The sequence below is a fragment of the Dama dama genome, chromosome 29 (assembly GCF_033118175.1).
Source record: "Dama dama isolate Ldn47 chromosome 29, ASM3311817v1, whole genome shotgun sequence".
NCBI lineage: Eukaryota > Metazoa > Chordata > Mammalia > Artiodactyla > Cervidae > Dama > Dama dama.
This window is the reverse complement of record NC_083709.1, coordinates 20,185,511-20,207,211: the sequence shown is the minus strand read 5'-3', so window position 1 is coordinate 20,207,211 and position 21,701 is coordinate 20,185,511. Positions and strand designations below refer to the sequence as shown.

General features: G+C 44.4%; 1 protein-coding gene across 1 annotated transcript in view; it reads right to left on the bottom strand.

Annotated features, from left to right (window-relative positions):
- The window catches only part of SCARA5 (scavenger receptor class A member 5), a 129,340-nt gene that overhangs the window by 89,102 nt on the left and 18,537 nt on the right, over positions 1 to 21,701 (bottom strand). Inside the window, exon 3 of the mRNA XM_061132878.1 lies at positions 10,992 to 11,120. Within this exon, the coding sequence (XP_060988861.1) occupies positions 10,992 to 11,120 (129 nt within the window). The remainder of the gene's footprint in view (positions 1 to 10,991; positions 11,121 to 21,701) is intronic.

Here is a 21,701-nt window from a genome sequence, read left to right as displayed (position 1 = left end):
CAAACCCACATCTCCTGCATCTCTTGCAGGTGGATTCTTTACTTTGAGGCATCAGGGAAGCCCTTATATTGAAGAGAATATAACTCTTGTCGTAGAATGTTTGAAAGACACATAAAACAACAGAACTCTCATTTAGCCCACTGTTTTTCAGATTTAGGTTTGTACCCCATTTGTGGATTAGAAAAAAAACATATGGGTTGTGATCATTTTTTGCTAAATGAACAGAATAGAATAGAAAGTCATTAGTATTCATCACACATTTAAGATTATTTCAGTTATGAATATACGTGTGAACTACTTGTCATGTGAAGTGTATTTGTTAATGCAGGTAATGGGCAAAGTTTGAGAAACATTGATCTAGTCCAACCTGCCCATTTTATAAATGAGTGTACAAAGGTTCAGATGGCAAAGTGATTTTTTTCCCAGAATTACAGGATGTTAGTGGAGGAAATGGGGCTAAACCCAAGTTTTTCTGGCTCTCAGTTTATATTATCAAGCTTAACTGACTGCAAAGAAAACCGAGAAAAGGCAGGAGTCGTAATACTGCTAGTAGCGGTAACACCGTGTGTTGTTTGTGTGTGAGTCGCTCAGTCGTTCCTGACCCTTTGCAACCCCACAGACTAACCCACCAGGCTCCTCTGTCCATGGGATTCTCCAGGCCAGAACACTGGAGTGGGTTACCATTCCCTCCTCCAGGGGATCTTCCTGACCCAGGGATCGAATCTGCATCTCCTGTGTCTCCTGCATTGCAGGCAGATTCTTTACCATCTGAGCCACCAAGGGTAGTATGACTATAATAACAATAAAATAGCTACTATTTTATTGTGTTTTCTTTTTATCGGAGTGTAGTTGCTTTGCAATGTTGTGTCAGTTTCTTGGATCAGCTATATGTACAGATACATCCCCTCTTCTGGATTTCCTTCCCATTTAGGTCACCACAAAGCACTGAGTAGAGTTCCCTGAGCTATACAGTAGGTTCTCACTAGTTATTGATTTTAGGCACAGTTATCAAGAGTGTATATGTATGAGTCCCAGTCTCCCAATTCACCCCACCCCTTTCCCCCTACTTTTATAATTTTTAGTGTGTTCCAGGCACTTTTCTAAATGCTTTAGATATACATTAGCTTATTTAACTCTCATAACCACCCATTCCAATCCCAAAGAAAGGCAATGCCGAAGAATTTCAAACTACCACACAACTGCACTCATCTCACACGTTACCAAAGTAATGCTCAAAATTCTCCAAGGCAGGCTTCATCAGTACATGAACTGTGAACCTCCAGATGTTCAAGCTGGATTTAGAAAAGGCAGAGGAACCAGAGATTAAATTGCTACATCCGTTGGATCATAGAAAAAGCAAGAGAGCTCCAGAAAAACATCTGCTTTATTGACTACACCAAAGCCTTTGACTGTGTGATCACAATAAACTGTAGACAATTCTTCAAGAGATGGGAATACCAGACCACCTGACCTGCCTCCTGGGAAAACTGTATGCATGTCAAGAAGCAACAGAACTGAACATGGAACAACAGACTGGTTCCAAATTGGGAAAGGAGTATGTCAAGGCTGTATATTGTCACCCTGCTTATTTAACTTATATGCGGAGTACATCATGCGAAATGCCAGGCTGGATGAAGCACAAGCTGGAATCAAGATTACCAGGAGAAATATCAATAACCTCAGATACACAGATGACACCACCCTTATGGCAGAAAGCAGGGAAGAACTACAGAGCCTCTTGATTACAGTGAAAAAGGAGAATGAAAAAGTTGACTTAAAAATGAACATTCAAAAAACTAAGATCACGGTCCCATCACTTCACAGCAAACAGATGGGGAAACAATGGAAACAGTGACAGACTTTATTTTGGGGGCTCCAAAATCACTGCAGATGGTGACTGCAGCTATGAAATTAAAAGACGCTTGCTCCTTGGAAGAAAAGCTATGACCAACCTAAATAGCATATTAAAAAACAGAGACATTACTTTACCAACAAAGGTCCATCTAGTCAAACCATGGTTTTTCCAGTAGTCATGTATGGATGTGAGAGTTGGACTATAAAGAAAGCTGAGCACTGAAGAACTGATGCTTTTGAACTGTGGTGTTGGAGAAGACTCTTGAGAGTGCTTTGGACTGCAAGGAGATCCAATCAGTCCATCCTAAAGGAAATCAATCCTAAATATTCACTGGAAGGACTGATGCTGAGGCTGAAACTCTAATACTTTGAAGAACTGAGTCATTGGAAAACACCCTGATGCTGGGAAAGATTGAAGGCAGGAGGAGAAGGGGATGACAGAGGGTGAGTTGGTTGGATGGCATCACTGACTCGACGGACATGAGTTTGAGTAAGCTCCGGGAGTTGGTGATAGACAGGGAAGCCTAGCATGCTGTACTCCATAGGGTCGCAAAGAGTCGGACACAACTGAGCGACTGAACTGAACAACCCAATGAGGCAGGTATAATTATTTCTCTCATTTTCAGATGAAGAAACTCAGGTAGATAAAGTTCAGGTCCTTGGGCAACATAGCTGGTAGCAGAGAATGGGAGATTCAAACCCAGACACGCTGGCTTCAGAGTCCATGCCATTAGCCAGAATAAAGTACTGCATGACCCTGTCTATCCTAATATTCTTCCTGAAGGCTGTAATGCCAATACAGTAGATACCATGAAGTGTGTATCTGAATATAACATACCTATATACCTACTTCTTCCATGAGCCAGGGTCTTGGACAGTAACTCCATATTTACCATGGCCTTTAGATTTTTGGCTAAAATGGAAAAACCATCTTTTTTTGCACAAATAAGATCCCCTTCAAGTTACCTTGTCTCTGTCATTCATTCATGTATTTAAGACAACATGCACTTGCAGCACTGAATATAGTAGGTAAGATCATTATTTTTTTCTTTTGGCAGCACTTCGCCGCATGTGGAATCTTAGTTCCCCAACCAGGGATCAGACCTGCACCCTCTGGATTGGAAATATAGAGTATTAACCACTGGACCACCAGGGAAGCCTATCTTTAAAAGACCAGACTGGGCATAACACCCTACCTTGTTCCAAAAAAGGATTAAAGCAGTTCATGAGGATACATAAAATACTCTTAAATAACAGGAGATGAGAACAATATAAAGGAAGAACAAGTTAGATGTGCTAAATGAAAGCAAAAATGAGACTAGCAGAAAAAACACTTTCCAGGAAGTCAATACACTTGCTGTGGGTGGACCAAAAAGGTCTCCAGGTTCCCATTTTAATTGCCTACAAATTCACACATCCTACAAGGGGATGATAGCAGCTCTCAGTTTGCATTAACTACTTCCCTGAAAGTGATTTTAATTACTTTAAGATCCTCAGCCTGCTTCAGATGAAAACAAACTCATTCCTCAGGATAAGTACTTCTCCTTCTGAGACTAAGACAGAAAACTCTCTCTACAGGTCCTCTTCATGGACATTACGTGACAGAACAAACACAGTCCTCAAGGCCAGCCTCCCAGTAAGCTCCGGAGGGCACTGCACATGCTGTTTCTGCCAGGGTCCCAGGGAAGGTTGAGGGCATCGCACTTAAAATTCCAAGACGCATGATGCTATCAGTCATCTGCGGTATTAAGGGATATGGGCTCTGAGCACACTGTTCTCTGATTGCAAAGTCAAGGACAGACTTGCTTGAAACACAGTGATCTAAAAAGAGGTGCAACCCAATGTTCATTGCAGCACTGTTTACAAAAGCCAAGTCATGGAAGCTGCCTAAATTTCCATTGACAGAGGAATCTATAAAGAAGACGTGGCACTATGACCCAGCAATACCACTCCTGGGCATACACACCGAGGAAACCAGATCTGAAAGAGACACTTGCACCCCAATGTTCGTCGCAACACTGTTTATAATAGCCAGGACATGGAAGCAACCTAGATGCCCATCAGCAGACGAATGGATAAGGAAGCTGTGGTACATACACACCTTGGAATATTACTCAGCCGTTAAAAAGAATTCATTTGAATCAGTTCTAATGAGATGGATGAAACTGGAGCCCATTATACAGAGTGAAGTAAGCCAGAAAGATAAAGAACATTACAGCATACTAACACATATATATGGAATTTAGAAAGATGGTAATGATAACCCTATATGCAAAACAGAAAAAGAGACACAGAAGTACAGAACAGACTTTTGGACTCTGTGGGAGAAGGGGAGGGTGGGATGTTTCAAGAGAACAGCATGTATATTATCTATAGTGAAACAGATCACCAGCCCAGGTGGGATGCATGAGACAAGTGCTCGGGCCTGGTGCACTGGGAAGACCCAGAGGAATCGGGTGGAGAGGGAGGTGGGAGGGGGGATCGGGATGGGGAATACGTGTAACTCCATGGCTGATTCCTGTCAATGTATGACAAAACCCACTGCAATGTTGTGAAGTAATTAGCCTCCAACTAATAAAAGTAAATGAAAAAAAAAAAAGAAGAAGAAGACGTGGCACATAAATATAATGGAATATCACTCAGCCATAAAAAAGAATGAAATAGGGCTTCCCAGGTGGCTCAGTGGTAAAGAATCCACCTGCCAGTGCAGGGGATATGGGTTAGATCCCTAGTCCAGGAGATCCCACATGCCACAAAACAGCTAAGCCCGTGCATCACAACTATTAACCCTGTGCTCTAGAGCCCGTGAGCCAGAACAACTGAAGCCCTCAGGCCTAGAGGCCCTCCTGCTCTGCAACAAGAGAAGCCACTGCATTGAGAAGCATGGGCACCACAATTAAAGAATAGTCACTACTCTCCATCACTAGAGAAAAAGTCTGTGCAGCAATGAAGACCTGGCACAGTCAAATAAATACATAAAACATTTATGCCATTTACAGCAACATGGATGAACCTAGAGACAGTCATACTGATGGAAGTAAGTCAGATAAAGAAGGAGAAATGTCATATCCTTTATATGCACAATCTAAAAAGAAATGATACAAATGAACTTATTTACAAAACAGAAACACACAGACTTTGAGAAGGAACTTACGCTTGCAGTGGGTTGGGTGGGAAGGATGTAAGGAAGAGATAGTTAGGGAGTTCAGGATGTACATGTACACACTGATGTATTTAAAATGGATAACCAGCAAGGCCCTATACTGTATAGCAAAGGGAACTCTGCTCAATGTTATGTGGCAGCATGGAGAGGAGGGGAATTCAAGGAAGAAAGGACACATGTTTATGTACGGCTGAGTCCCTTTGCTGTCCACCTGAAGCTATCACAACATTGTTAGTTGGCTATTAGTGTTTAGTCACTAGGGACTATAGCCTGCTAGGCTCCTCTGTCCATGGGATTTCCCAAGCAAGAATACTTGAGTGAGTTGCCATTGCCTTCTGCAGGGGATCTTCCCAACCCAGGGATCAAACCCACGTCTCCTGCATTGACAGGCAGATTCTTTACACTGGGCCACCAAGGAAGCTATTAATTGGCTATACTCCAATATAAAAGTTTAAAAAGAAAAGGAGGGCTCAGTTAAAACAACATTTGGACTAGCTGGTGTTCAGCTCTCTCAAGCTGACGCTGCCCCAACCCTCCAGCTCTCCAGAACCAGGCTCTCCTTTGCAGAATTTGGCATGAGCATGAGCTACTACATCATACTGTTCTAATGCATGTGTGTGTTATGTTTTTAAATCCTCCCAGAGCAAAAATTACATCTTTTATTCCCCAGCTATAGACAAATGTTTGTGTTCCTCCCAAATTCATATGTTGAAATCCTAACCCCCAAAGTGAAGGTATTACCATCAAGGAGGTGGGGCCTTGGGGAGACAATTGAGTCATGAGGGTGGGGTCCTCTGGATGGGATTAGTGCCTTTATAAAAGAGCCCCCGGAGAAATTCCTTGCTCTTTCCTCCACATGAGGATACAGCAAGACAGCCATTTATTAACCAGAAGTGAGCTCTCATTAGACAGAATGTGCCAGCACCCTGAACTCAGACTACCCAGCCTCCAGGACTGTGAGAAATTAATGTTTGCTTGTTTGTTTAATTTTGCTCCTTACTTTGGGTTTAATTTGTTCTTTTTTCTTCTTTTTTGAATAACAGAACCACATTTATTTAAGAATGTGTTCCAATATCAAGTGGCAAAGTTCAACAAGGCAAAGCCGAAATTACTTTTGCACCAACCTAATAGTTTTACACATCATAATGCATATGGCTCAGTGCTACTCTCTCAATTCTTCTCACCATCTCCTTCCCTTCCTATCCCCCCTGCCCTGCCATAATGCTTGTTTTTCAGACCATCTGGTCTGTGGGAGTGTGTCAGGGCAGCCTGAACAGACTAAGACACCAGGGCTGACTCTCTCGTCCTGCACTCACTGAGCACTCACGTGCAAGTGAAGCACTTCCTGAGGCTGTTGATGGCAATAACTGACTTCTGCTGTTAAGAAAGGATTAAATTAAGGCATGAGAGGAGCCCATATTTCACCAGGAGCTCTTGCTGGTACAGTTCTGCAGTCTGCATTGCTGGAACGCTCCCTCTTTCCACCAAACTAGATCCCCACATGTTCCCCTTTCTGCTGTATCATTGCCGTGATGGGAATTCAGATTTCTCAGTGGAGCCATGGCGGACAAGGGTAAGAAGACATAGGTCCTGATGACCACCTTTATCATCACAGCGCTGTCTCACCACAGTCATGGATAAGGGTGAACCTCCTCTAACTCTTGAACTCCATCACAGGGGACATCTTTGCTAAAGTGCTAAACGGAGGACTTTCTGACCACATGACCATCTAAGCTCAATTCTCTTGTTCATGAACTTAAAGCCTGGTAGTCTGTACTGTCTAAAACATGAACCCAGAACAGAATGGAAACATAATAGGGAACCACCAGTCCAGGTAATAAAATGAGTTGAAGACATAGAAAGACTTCGAGGAATTTGGGAAGAATGGACTGATGCTGGTTCCTTGGGAAATGAAGGAATCCCGTGGGCATAGAACCCAGTGATGGTGTGGAAGTGTCAGAGGAAAGCTCCCAAGAGGATGCTGGCAGGGAGGGGGATGGATAGTTAGGTAGATTGGGTAGAAAGCTCAATTGAAAACAAAATTTGGGTAATGGCTGGATTAACCTTCTGAGAGGGGATGCTGAGATGTTGCATAAACACAGGTACAGTATTTGCTTTTATTTTTAATACTTGGATAAACCAAGAACTTGAGAGAAGCCCATGAGAAGTTTTATGAGTACTATTTTATAGGGACTTCCCTGGCAGTCCAGTGGTTAAGACTTTGCCTTCCAATCCAGGGGGTACAGGTTCGATCCCTGGATGGGCTGCTAAGATCCCACATGCCTCATGGCCAAAAAATCAAAACATGAATCAGAACAATATTGTAACAAATTCAGTGAAGACTTTGAAAATGGTCCACATTGGAAAAACCTTTAAAAAAAAAGAGTAAGAATTTATGTAATGAGATTTTAATTTTTTAATATTGAAGTAAGAACAAGCATTTGTTCTACAATCAGATATTATCCATCAGGTGTTCAGAGATGGCACTTACTGCAGTGGATGATTTTAGCATCCAGTTGTCAGATGTATAAGCTTTGTGTAATGAGGAGGTTTTGAAGCCTAAGAGTGGTTCAAACAGAACTCCTCTTGTCTTAGTTAGCTTAGGGCTGCCATAACAAAATACCATAGGCCATACCAGTGACTTAAACAACAGACATTGATTTGTCACAGTTGTGGACCCTGGGAAGTCCAAGATCAAATTGTAGGCAGGACTTCCTTGGTGGTCCAGTGGTTAAGAATTTGACTGCCAATGCAGGGGACACTAGTTGTACATGGCCTGGGAAGATTCCACAAGCTACGGAGCGGCTAAGCTCGCACACCACAACTACTGAGCCCATGCTCTAGAGCCCACAAACTGCAACTGCTGAGCCTGTGTGTCCTTAAAGTCCATGCTCTGCAATGCAAGGAGAAGCCCACACACCGCAACCAGAGAAAGACCTCATGCATCAACAAAGACCCAGGGCAGCCAAAAAAACCACAGGCAGATTTGGTTGTTGGTGAGAGCTCTGTTACTGGCTTCAGAGGGTCCTGTCTCCCTGTCCCCACTTGGCAGAGATCTCTGTCTTTCTCTTTCTGTATCTCTCTCCTCTTGTCCTATATGGTCACCAATCCCATCATGAGAGCCCCATCCTCATGACCTAATTAGCTCCCTAGAGCCCCACCTTCCAAATACCATCACACTAGGGGTTAGAGCTTCATATATACATTTTGGAAGGGACACAATCCAGTCCACAGCCCACCCTGTGCCAGATGACCTCTGCACGGACTGGAGAACACATTCTGTCCCCAAAGAGGGAGCAGCCCCAGCAGGACATCTACCAGAGGCCAGACTAGCTCTGGTTTACTCTGAACCATAAACCTCCCCATCACCTTGGGATTTAAAAGGAGCATCCCTGGAGGTCTCCAATCAGGGCAATTGGAAGAAACTTCCTACCTAAGCTCAGGCAGAGCCCCTTTGAAGAACCACAGGCTTATCCATCACATTCCTAAGTCCCCTCTCCAAGGGAGAGGCAGCTGGGGACGGTAGTCCTTTATTGGCTGTTGTTGTTGATTAGTTGTTGTGTCCAACTCTTTTGCGACCCCATGGGTTGTCCATGGAATTTCCCAGGCAAGAGGTTTCCATTTCCTTCTCCAGGGGATCTTCCCCACTCAGGCATCGAACTCGAGTCTTCTGCTTGGCAGGCAAATTCTTTACCACTGAGCACCTGGGAAACCCATGCAGAGGCCCACATGATTTTCCAGACAAGAACCTGGGAAGGTGACAGTGGCCAGGCTACAGAGCCAAGAGATAAAGTCCAACACTTTGCTTCATCAGATCGGTTCCAATCCACCCCCTAAATCTTCATCCCCCACAGGCAATCTGGTACTCATGAACTTCAGGTTCAAAGGTAATTATGATAATCAATATCCTCCCCAGGTTTCCACACAGAATAACTAAGGAAGCAAGGCAACTTTTCCATGAGATTAGGAAATCATGTGCCACCTTCCTTTCCGAAACTTCCAGAATGGTCATTGTAAATCCCATTCAACTTCCAACCCAGGAGGAAAAAAAAAAAAATGAAACTCTCTGTGTCGAGCTGGGTAGCCCGTCTGGTTAGAAACCCTCCTCTGTTTTGAATGGGAATTTGTCTCATTACAAAATCCACCCATTCACTTAGTTCTACCCTCTGAGACCATACAGAACTATGCCCACCCTTTCCCACCTGGCAGCCTGTCAAACACAAGAAGGGAATCTTCGTTCCCCAGCAACCCTTCTCTGCCCAAGAGACGATGCCCTTCCAGGCCTCCCAGGCCTTCCAGGGACCTGCCCCAGGGTCCCCACCAGCTTGGCTCTCACCTCCAGACCCTCTTCCATTACCTAAAAATTCTCATTCAGCCGAGTAGTTGTAACACCATAGCCCAGCTTTCCTGTTGCGCTAAAACACTTTCCAAAAATTCTGGAAATTTGTTATGGTCATGGCTGCCAAGCCCACAAAACCCAGATCCCAATCTCTTACTGAGAAGCCCAAGAACATGTGCAAAAAGAAAAAAAAAACCTTTTGGCTGGACATCATCTCTTGGTCCCTGGGATGAATCATAAGTTTCTTTCATTGTTGCTCTTGGCTATTCCCCCCAGGTCAAAGTTGATGGTTGATGAGACAGATACCACCCCTAGTGATACCCTCTGCTCCGGGTGTGGAAATCTGAGGGCAAAGGCAGCACTGAATATCCCAGCACAGGGTCCAAGTGATTAGACTCATTGACAGAAGGTGACACAAGACCAGGGATCACTCCTGAAGGGTCATCTGCAAGGGTGACCCCTTGCAGATAACTCTTCCTGCCTCAGAGTTAAGGGCACGAATTAAGAGTTACGTCAAGGACTCCACTTGGTACTCCAAGTCAGCTCTGGGTTGTCAGAAGACTTTCTTTGACTAACCCCCCACACACTCCCCACCAGGATCTCCATGCAACACCCTCACTTCCTCTGTCTGCAACTCCACTGGGTCACCACAGCACTTGTGTGTCAACTTCACAGGCACCATCATAGTCCGTGTTGTATTCTTCCATGAGACAGGACTCTGCCTCTGTGCTCCTGCCTTGTCCCCTAGACTGGGAACTCCTGGAGGGGAGCCCCTGGGTCTTATTTATCAGTGTCTCCAATCCTAGCATGGAATCTGACACAAAGTAGGCACTCACGTAAGATGAATGATGCCGAAATGAGCTGATGCCTTGGCCTCACTTTGTCAAGCCTTTCATATCTCATAGAGATAGGTGGGAATTGAGCATCCCTCCCTCTGGGTGGGAGTCAGGAGAGACCACCATCTCCATCACAGTGGGATGACCTGTGTGTGAGCTGGGCTGCTCAAAGCATGGGATCCTCCACCTGATCCCTTCCTGAGTCCATGAGCTCTGCTTCTTCCTGGCTAGAGAACGTGGTCTAAAATCCAGACCATCACCAGCCTACTCCATAAGCAGAAACTGGGGAGAAGAGCCCGGCTGAACTGGGACAAATTCATCCCACCCCCAAGAATCACAGAGGGGCAGCAGGTTGACCACAACCCTGATTAACCTCAGCAATGAAGTGTCTCGTAACTATTTCCATCATGTCCCAGGACAAGGGAACCAGCCTGCTCAGTACAAACCACAGCACAAAGCTCCAGGGAGGTCCAGGGTAATGCACAGTGTCAACATGATGAGTCAGGACAAGGCAGAAGCCTCTTAGAGTGGCTAGGTCTCTGCTCGAGGACTTGGAGATTTCCCACCCTCACATAGCCCCTGTCAGCTCATCCAACATTACATGAACAATGCTGGTCAGGATCATGCCTGGTGGGAAAGACCAGCCAGCTTCCTCCTTTTTGGTTTCCATGGTAACAAGGGCCGTGTTTGGGCTCCTGACTGTGGGAATGAAGAGCAGAGGCTCCCGCTCCCCATTTCCCATCTGCTCTCACCTCCTGCTCACTTCCTTAAAGGCCAGGGTGGCAAAGGATGCTCTTACCTGCCAAGATGAAGATACCCACGAGAACCAGGAAGACCAGCAGGTAGAGCCCGAGGACTGCATGCTTCAGGGCCGACAGGGAGCCCAGCTGGGTACAGCAGCCACCTGCTCGTCCTTTGTGGCATGGACCTAACAATAAGGGGAAAAGACATTTGAAAATTCCCAAAGCCATTTTGCTCTTTTGGTCTCATCTCTCCCTGATGCATGTGGATGTTCACGTGGCAGCCTCCCCGACCCCTCCCCCCCCACGCATACCTTCTGCACATTGGTAATGCAGGTGGAATGGTAGGGAGCATCTCAGAACTGTGATAAGCTTTTCAGCTTCCCTCTCTCCTCCCAACCTCTGTGCTCATGAACAAGCCAGAAGGCATGCCAATAGCTCACATGGCCACACAAACCCACCCTCCTGGAGCCAGTGCCAGAAGCAGAGAGAGCTAGGGTAGGCTGCCTTTTACAAAATGCTATTGCCCCACATGATCAGGAGGAGATGGAGAGAATTTTAAAAAGAGGTTGCAAACTCCAGCTTCTAACAGTGGCAGGGAAGGGAGGTGGGCCAGGTGAGCCTGGGGAACCCACCAGCGCATGCCCCATCTGCAAGCGGTTGCTATGTCGGAACAAGGGCCAGGTGTTGACAGATCCAAAAATTTCAAGACAAGCCAGAAATGATTTAGAGAAATCTCCCTTTTTTATGTGTTGACAACTAATTGGGGGGAGGGGAAGACAAAGGAAAAATAAAACCACTAGGGAGTGTAAACAAAAATAAAACACATTTATACAGCTGAGCTGACCACCAGTTTACGACCTTGGGTTTAGATTTACAGGAAAACACAATACAGCACTTCATCCTATGAAACTATTCAAGGCTCCCCATGTCCTGGTCAAAATGGAACAGCAAAATACCAGCGTTCTAATGGACCTTGGGTCTTCCCAGGTGGCACTAGTGGTAAAGAAGACACCTGCCAACTCTGGAGATGCAAAAGACGCGGGTTTGATCCTTGGGTTAGGAAGATCCCCTGGAGGAGGAAATGGCACCCCACTCCGGTATTCTTGCCTGAGATATCCCATGGACAGAGGAGCCTGGCTGGCTGCAGTCCAGGGAGCTTCAAAGAGTCAGACACGACTGAGTGTCTGAGCACAATGGACCTCACGGATTGTCTAGTTCAACCCCTTCAGTTGATAGATAAAGGTTTTCAAATGTAAGGGACAGACCCTGGGGTGAGGACGCCACGTCCTGACTCCAGGTCATCTTTCCACTAGAATTCTTCTTCAAGCCTCCTTCAGATGACTGCTACAGAGGCCAGCAAGCTCACCCATCTCCACTGACTCGGTTACTGACAGTGAAGAGGAAGAGATGCCATCCCACCCTGACTCCCAGCATGGCAGATAAGAAATGAAGGAGGGCTTTTTTTCCCCATAATGTGCCCATATTATGTTCAATCTCCACCCCCTGCCAGGGAAAGTATTGCCAACTGGAGAACTGTTCACTGCACAGGGAGGCAGATGTGGGAGCCAGGAGAGGTTAATAACAGATGTTGAAATAATTGGTATTCAAAAAACATTTGTAGAGATGCTGTGATAGGACTTCCTAGCGATCCAGTGGTGAAGACTCCATGCTTCCAAGGCAGGGGACACAGGTTCAATCCCTGGTCAGGGAACTAGGATCCCACATGCCATGTGGCACAGCCAAAAGATATCCAAATTTTTTTTAATTAAAAAAAAAGATGCTGTGATGTTTGTGATCCTTGGTACCTTGGGGTTCACCAGGGAGCAGCTTCGGGGGCTCCTTATTACCTATCATGAAGCATTGCCATAGCTCACCAGAGGTATTGTTCAGTGAGGAACATTTTCCCACTCATTTATTCTATTTTATTGAAGATACTGTTGCTAAAACAGCTAAGTAGAACTCTTACATAATATTTCCATAAAACATCGGGTACAACTTGGAACAAGTTGTCGAGAAATACAAATTCAATTACCATTCTCATCAACCCCCAAATGTTAGCAAATTTTGAAGAGTTAACCTGATTTTCCACTGTCTTGCGCAATGTACATCTTTCTAATGTATCCTAAATCTTCTTTTCCAGAATGTTCTATCTCTTCCCACACAGTATGATCTATAACCTGTTTTGCTCCTAAATATGCAAGCTTCTTGCAGCATTTTGTCTTTTTTGTTTGTTTCTCATGAGAACAGCTGGCTGGCCAGTTGCAACTCAGTGGAGAAAAGTTTATTTCCCTCAGGAGCCTGAGTGGTAGGCATAGCATCATGTATTGCACAAATATTTTTTTAAAAATTTAAAGCCTTTAGTGAATTTGTTGCAATGTTGCATCTGTTGTTTATGTTTTGGTTTCTTGGTACAAAGGCATGTAGGATCTTAGCTCCCAGACCAGGGATTGAACCCACAGCCCTTGCATTGGAAGGTGCAGTCTTAACCACTGAACTGCCAGGGAAGTCCCTAAATATTAGTATCAGCTCTCCTGCTCTAAGATCTGTTTCCTCTTGAGATGATGATGAGAAGGATAGCAGCCTAGCTATCGGGAGGGACCAGCAGATACCCAGGCTGAAACGCCATTATCCTTACATTTATCCCAAATTCATCTTGGGCTTCTCCATTCATTGGCTTTGTTTGACCCCCTCCTATTTCTCTTGAAGGTTTAATTAAGTGTAACCATATTCTGTTAACCGTTCCAGTTTCACCAGACAATTATATGTAAATCTATTCTCTCAAAAAGATGTTGATATAATTTTTTTTGCACGCAACTTTTTTACTAAGGCACAACACTCCATTATACCTTGCCTGAACTTGAGGAAGTCCATTGTGTAAGTTGAGCATTAATACAGTAAAGGATTAAGTGCAAACAATACAGAGTCATGGATTGACTAGTGAGGCTACTTCATGATTTGTAAAGGGATGGGTTAGTGCTAATTCCATTCAGTTTGAAATTTTTCAGCTTGAGGAGGAAAACAAAATAATCAGGACCTCTTCCTTCCTCTAGGGATGAAAACATTTTCCTAAACCAATGAGTTATGAGGGCAAAACTTCTTTTCTTTTACTCCCACTAATTAGAACATCATCCCTTGATTGTCAAGTCTGTGCTGACTTTCAATGTTGGCAGAATAAGAGGAGGAAAATCACACAGCCAAGAAGACTACTGACTTGCCTCTTGTTTTGTTGTTGCATGTTTGTTTCTGGCTCATTGTTTAAGAGTGGGTCAAACTGCAATCATACAGTTCTAATTTTTTCCCAACAAAAAACGAGTGGAGAGAATTCCCTGGTGGTCCAATGGTTGAGACTCCACACTTCCACTGCAGGGGGCACAAGTTTGTTGTCTGGTCAGGGAATTAAGATCCTGTATGGTGCATGGCCTGGTCCAAAGAACTTTTTTTATTTAAAAAAACAAAAAGAGTAGCTCCCTTCTCCTCTACCTGAGGCTTCTGTCTAATAAGTGCCACAGGTGACAGGTCCCTTTGTCCACAAACACACAGGATACAGAACTTCCTCTGAGACAGCTCAGTCCTTTTAACAAAATGTTACTTTGTAAATTACACAAACATCTGTTCTAAACAGAACATAACAATGGTTTCAAACAGAGATTTTCCACCAATGGTTAAACAAGCAGAACTCCACTGAATGATTCTGGCAAGATGGCTAGCGAATATGACTGTAAGGAAAAGAAAAGACAATATAGGGTAAAGACGAGTTACTAAGTCTGCCCAAAACACATATATTAGTTTTTTAATGTGGTACGGCAGCAGCATGTTAACTGAGTAAACCATTCAAATTATTTAAGTTTAGTGGAAGATTGAAAATGCTCCAAAACCATGCAATGAGTAATATGGTCATTTATTTGACTTTTTAAAAAAGTAAAAGAAATGAGCCATCGAGCCATGAAAAGATATGTAGAAAACTAAAGTGCCTATTATTAAATGTGTGCATGCATGCAAAGTCACTTCAGTCATGTCCGACTCTTTGCAACCCCATGGACTGTATGTAGCCTGCCAGGCTCCTCTGTCCATGCAATTCTCCAGGCAAGAATACTAGAGTGGGTTGCCATGCCCTCCTCCAGGGGATCATTCCGACTCAGGGATCAACTTCTAGGGCAGTAAAAACACTCTGTATGATACTATAATGATGGATGCATTTCATTGCACACTTGTCTAAAACATTGCAAATTTGTCTAAACCCACAGAATGCAGAGCAGCAAGAGGGAACCCTAACGTAAACCGTGGACTTTGGATGATAATGATGTCAATGTAGCTTCATCAGTTGTGACAGATGTACCTCCCTAGTTGGGGATGTTGATTCTAAGGGGGGCTGTGCATGTGTGGGGCAGGGGGCATGTGGGAACTCTCTGTAGTTTCCACTTAATTTTACTGTAAACGTAAAACTGCTCTAAAAATTAGTCTACTAAACAAAAGTAAAGGTTTTGACTTATGAATTGGTGAGATAAAAGCTCTGTTGTTTTTCAGTCGCTAAGTTGCGTCCAACTCTGTGATGCCATGGACTACAGCATGCCAGGCTTCCCTGTCCTTTACTATCTCCCAGAAAAAGAAAAGTGAACATTGCTCAGTTGTGTCTGACTCTTTGCGACACCATGGAGTATAGTTCATGGAATTCTCCAGGCCAGAATACTGGAGTGGGTAGCTTTTCCTTTCTCCAGGGGATCTTCCCAACCCAGGGATTGAACCCAGGTCTCCCACATTGCAGGCATATTCTTTACCAGCTGAGCCACAAGGGAAGCCCAAGAATACTGGGAGTGGGTAGCCTATCGCTTCTCCAGCGGATCTTCCCAACGCAGGAATCAAACCAGGGTTTCCTGCATTGTAGGTGGATTCTTTACCAACTGAGCTAGTTTCCTCAAATTCATGTCCACTGAGTCGGTGATGCCATCCAACCATGCATCCTCTATTGATCCCTTCTCCTCCTGCCCTCAATCTTTCCCAGCATCAGGGTCTTTTCCAATGAGTTGACTCTTTGCATCTGACAGAATGTGGTTCACTGGAGGAGGGAATGGCCTCGAGAAAACCCATGAACAGTAAAAACTCTAACAGACTGTTACTAAGCATCCACTGTCCTACTGTGGCAGCCATCTTTCAAGATGGCTCCAGAGGATCCCACCCCTTTGCATAGTCTCTTTCTGCACTCTACAGAGATTGGTTTGTGTGACCAACAGAATATGGCATGAATGAAAGCGTGTCACTTCTGAGATGAGACAAAAGACACTGTTGTTCCCTGCTTGCTTGCTCTTTATCTCTCTTGGAATATTCATTTGGGGGGAAGCCAGCCTCTATGTCATGAACACACTATGGAGAGGCTACATGCTGAGGAACTGAGGCTTTCAGCCAACAGCCACGTGAGTGAGTCTGGAAGCAGGTTCTCCAGCCAGATCAAGACATCAGATGACTACACTCTGGCTGGGATCTTGACAGCAGTCTCACGAGAGACCCAGAGCCAGAAAAACCCAGCTAAGTTGCTCCCAGACTTCTGCCAGATAGGATTATACATATATAAATTAAATATATGGGATTATAAATATGTATACACACATATTCCTGAGCAACATTTTGGATCTGAAAAAAAAAAAAAATCTTAGATGTCCTTTCACCTCCATGGCTTTCTCAGAAACAGGGTGAGACAAGAAATTTTTGTTGCTTTAAGCTGCTAAGGTTTGGGGTAATTTGTTCTGCAGCGGTAGATAACTAATACACTATGATAGACAGTGGGAAACACAAAGACAGCAAGCTGCTTGAGGGAAAGATTTTGTCAGCATTATTTACGCCCAACTTTTCAGTTCTTAAACCAGTGCCGGCATACAGTATGCATTCAGAAAACATGTGTTGAATGAGAGATAAAGATACGATCACTGCCTTTCAGATGCTCACATCTGAGGGGAAGAAGATGTATAAACAGATAACTATTACAGAGGTGGAATGAAGTAGTATAGTGGGGTGATAAGGCACAAGCCAAGTATGGTACTGCAGAGGCAATGATTGTTTCTGTGTCAGCAGCTCATCCCAGGGTCTGCCTGGAGGAGGCAGTAACTCAGCAAGGTTTTGAAGCCCAGGCCTTTGTAGATGGGCTGAAATTTACTCTTTCGCTCTAGCTTGATCGTCTTATTTGTAGCTATTATAAATTTGAAAACTATGACGTTAAGGTGTAGGTTGATGGCAGACAGGGATGGGGCTTCCCAGGTGGCTCGGTGGCAAAGAATCTACCTGCTAAGGCAGGTGACGCAGGAGAAGAGGGTTCGATCCCTGGGTCAGAAGATCCTCCAGAGCAGGAAATGGCAACCCACTCCAGTATTCTTGCCTGGAGAATCCCATGGACAGTGGAGCCTTGTGGGCTATGGTTCATGGGGTCACAAACAGTCGGACATGACTGACCGACTGAGCATATGACTTTAAGAAGAAAACTTTCTTCCTCCATATGAGAACAGTTCTGAGGAACGTACCAGACAAAGCTGTTAGTTATTAAATATAGTTGTTTGGTCACACACAAAACCAGATCGAGAGAGAGAAGGGCACCACGAAAACAAAGCAAAAGCCCTTCCAAGGTCTAGGAGAATCAAGGGAAAGGTTTTTTTACCTCTCGATGGCCTCCAGAAAGGAGGGTGTCATCTCAGGAGATCAAGAAGCCAAGAGAAGGAGGCTCAAGAGCCTTAAAGAAGACCGTGGCTTCAAAAGAGCAAAGAGCAACTCAAAAATAAGTACCAAGAGACTTGCAGAATGGGTTCTGCATGCCAGGCTGGGAGATGTTGTTTATCTCAGTGGGGAGTCATGCTTCCTGATGAATGGCTGGAAGCAGTCAGTGGACGGTTTCTCAATCTCTACACACCCCATCCACATGAAGCCTGCACAACGTTGCCAGAGCTGAGTATTCCTGGGCTATTATTTTCTTTCTCTATTGTGTGTGTGTGTCAGTCACTCAGTCGTGTCTGACTCTTTGCAACCCCATGCACTGTATCCCACCAGGCTCCTCTGTCCATGGGGTTTCCCAGGCAAGAATACTGGAGTGGGTTGCCATTCCCTTCTTCAGGGGATCTTCCCAACCCAGGGATCAAACTTGGGTCTCCCGAATTACAGGCAGATTCTTTACCACCTGAGCCACCAGGGAAGCCCCATTTTAAAAAATTTATTTATTGGCTGTTGTGAGTCTCTGTTGCTACATGGAGGCTTTCTCTAGTTGCAGCGGATGGGGGCTACTCTGTTGTGGTGTGCAGGCTTCTCATTGCAGTGGCCTTTCTTGTTTCAGAGCACAGGCTTCAGACACACTGGATTCAGTATTTGTGACTCGTGGACTTAGCTGCTCTGGGGCATGTGGGATCTTTCTGATCAGGGGTCGAACCAGTGACCTTTGCATTGCAAGATGGATTCTTAACCACTGGACCACCAGGTAAGCCCTCACTCCACTTTTTTTAAACTTAAATTTATGTAAGAAGGGAATTTTCTATCATCTTCATAAGTGGAAAAATTAGTGTCTTCCTATTACACTATTATTAATGGAATAATAATGGAATAAGTAAATGGGTTTTATTCCATTAAATAAATATCTAATTATTAAAACAGCAAATTCACACCCATAGACCATTTTGAATACCGCTGTCTTGCATATAGTCACGTTCTGAGAATCACTGATGTTAGTAAAAGTAATTAAATCACAGTTCAGTGAAAGTTTTGGGGGGAAAAAATGTTGATGCACTTCACAGAAGATTTCTCTTATGGAGAAGCAAAACAAAACTTTTTTGTATGTTCAAGATAATAATCCAGAAGGTAGAATGTTGAAGATTAAGTGCCACTGAAATAACCATGTCAGAACCTTGCCCTTATCTTTGGTACTAATCTCATTATTCACAATTGTTGATTTCCATCTCTGTCTTCCAAAGGTCTCCTGAGACTTATTCATCTCCCTACCCATCAACCAGCACACAGCAGAACCATCACAATAAGTTTCTTTGCAAGAACAAAGACATGTGTAATCCATTTATTTTTGGTGCAAAGACTGGTTCTTAAAGTTACCGTATGCAAATAGTTGACACATTTTTGTTGGCTGCAAAACATATTTTTTGAGCAAGATGTTGGTCCCAAAAAATAAAATCTTGGCTTTCCTTATTCACCCATGATTTGGAATGGCTACTTAGTGCTTATAGAGGTGAACTGTGGGAGGAATTCATTGGAACTGAATTGACACTTAATCCTAGCTGGGTAGCATCATCAGGCGTGGCTCTTCCTAGACATCTAGAAGCCTGAGCTCTACCCCTGGACATCCTGATTCTAATTCAATGATGCAATCACATATCTATGGCAACAGGTACCCAGTTCTGGAGTAAGGCATTTTTCATTATCAAAGCAAGATGAAGACATATTATGGGAAAATCAGTGAAGTCTCACTATTATCAGAGTTTCATTTTAAAACTTTGATTTCTCTTTAAAAGGACACACCCAAAAGGGGGTTGTCTAAAACCGTTTTTTATCCCCTGAGGTTAAAATTGTGAAGCATAAGAGGACCCTTTAAAGAGCTTTTGCTAAAATACTGTCTGCTGAGGGTGGGGAGGTGGTTAGGAGCAAAGGTTAAAGAACAGAAAAGGAAAATTTATCTGAAAACTTCTAAGCCCCAAACAGTTGAGCTGAGGAAGAGTCTGGAGATGGTCCCCCGATGTCAGTGGGTCCCCAGAACCACAGGGCCTTTGTTTCCTGAAGGACGTATTGTATTAGGCAGGTGAGGGTTTCTGACACCCCCAAGGGTACAAGCATGGGTGTGGGGCTCTGAGCAGGCCGATTCAAAGCCTGTCTCTGTTTCATACTTGTTCGGAGAGCCTGAGAGAGCATTCTGAGGCAGGCTCTGCATCAATTTAGCCTTTCTTTGCAAAACTGATTCTTCCATTTCTGTTTTTTTCTTGTAAGATTTTGTTTGATGTGGACCATTTTTTAAGTCTTGATTGAATTTGTTACAATATTGCTTCTGTTTTATGTTTTGGTTTTTTGGCCATGGGGCATGTGGGATCTCGGTTCCCCCAGACAGGGATTGAACATATGCCCCCTGCATTGGAAGGCAAAGTCTTAACCACTGGAACTAGGGAAGTCCCTGATTTTTCAATTTCTTAACTATAGTTTTAAGGCATTTGGGGAGTTATTTTGAATTCATTTGCCTCCCATTTGAAAAAATACTCACAAATTGCATTTGACCAAAAGTGAGTATTATTTGCATTATTGTATGGCAGAAACCAACATAACATAAAATTTTTTAAATATATATTTAAATTAAAAAAATAGAAAAAAAGTGGGTATTAACTTCTTTCCAAAGAACCTGAGTCTAAATAATATTAAAAAAAAAAAAAAAAGAATGAAATTATTCAATTGACACCTACTTGAGTTTCAGCAACAACAAACAGATGGCTCAGTGGGTAAAGAACCTGCCTGCAATGCAGGAGATACAGGTTCGATCCCTGTGTCAGGAAGATCCCCTGGAGGAGGGCACAGCAACCCACTCCAGTACTCTTGCCTGGAGAATCCCATGGACAGAGGAGCCTGGCGGGCTACAGTCCATGGGTCGCAGAGTTGGACCCGAATGAAGTGACGGAGCACATGCACACACAACAACAAACAGCCTTTTCTTTTTTGTTCTCTGTGGTCCCACAGCTCCTACATAGCAGGTGGAGATAAGGTTTTTATGGCTGGGAGGGACCTTGGCACTCATTTCATCAAGGATCTTGTTAAACCCACCCAAGGCTGATTTCATCATTCTCACTCTGGTTACTCATCACCCACATTGTTCACTGTAATAGAGAGCCCCAAACGACCTCTGTCTTTGAAGCTGCCTCGCTTTCTGGCTTTCACAAGGACCTCTGTTTACTTTCCCTCAATAAAGGGAAGAGGAGGGTGTGAGGCAAGGACATGGCAGAGCAGTTTCATCTGACCTGAGTCTGGGAGGGTCCCACACCACCACTGGGGCCCGGGTGAGCACCCAGCACCACTGCCCCACGGGACCACACACCTGAGTCTTCGAGGCAGACAGCCCTGTGAGGGTGAGAGACAGAGGAAACTACAGTATTCCCTGTGATCAGATGGGATCCGATTTCTAAGAAAGGGAGAGGGAGGGATGGTGGAGCTAATTCAATTTAGATGTTATGATGACCTAGGACAGTTTCTCCAAGTACTCCTAGAGATATTTTGTAACTTCCTTGCAATATTTGTTATTTTTTCTCCGGCCCTATCTATTTCTCAAGTTACCCTGCATGAAAATTTTTGAGAACAATCAGGGGCTTGTGTGCTTATTTTTCAGCAGTGGGAAGGGACTCTGGCTGATGTGCATATAATTTTGCAACTGGGGCTGAGGGACGGAGAGAGAAAGCCAGATGGGAGGGGACGGAGGGCAGTCAAGGTAAGCTGGCTGGTCACCGCAACCCAGGAGGAGGGGAGGGGCCAGGAAAAGAATGAGGTCCTGGGGCTCAGGGGAGATGCCTGTACTCTTATCCAACATGGGCAGTACATGGGTTGGAAGGAAGGCTGTGTCAACGCAGAGAGACTCAAAACAACAAAGGGAGTGAAGGTAAGGGTTGGGGTTCCCTGGTACCTCAGTGGTAAAGGAGCCACCAGCCAATGCAGGAGACATGGGTTCAATCTGCAATCCGGGAAGATCCCACAAGCCACAGAGCAACTCAGCCTGCGCACCACAGCTGCTGAGCCTGCTCTGTAAAGCCTGGGAGCTGTAACGA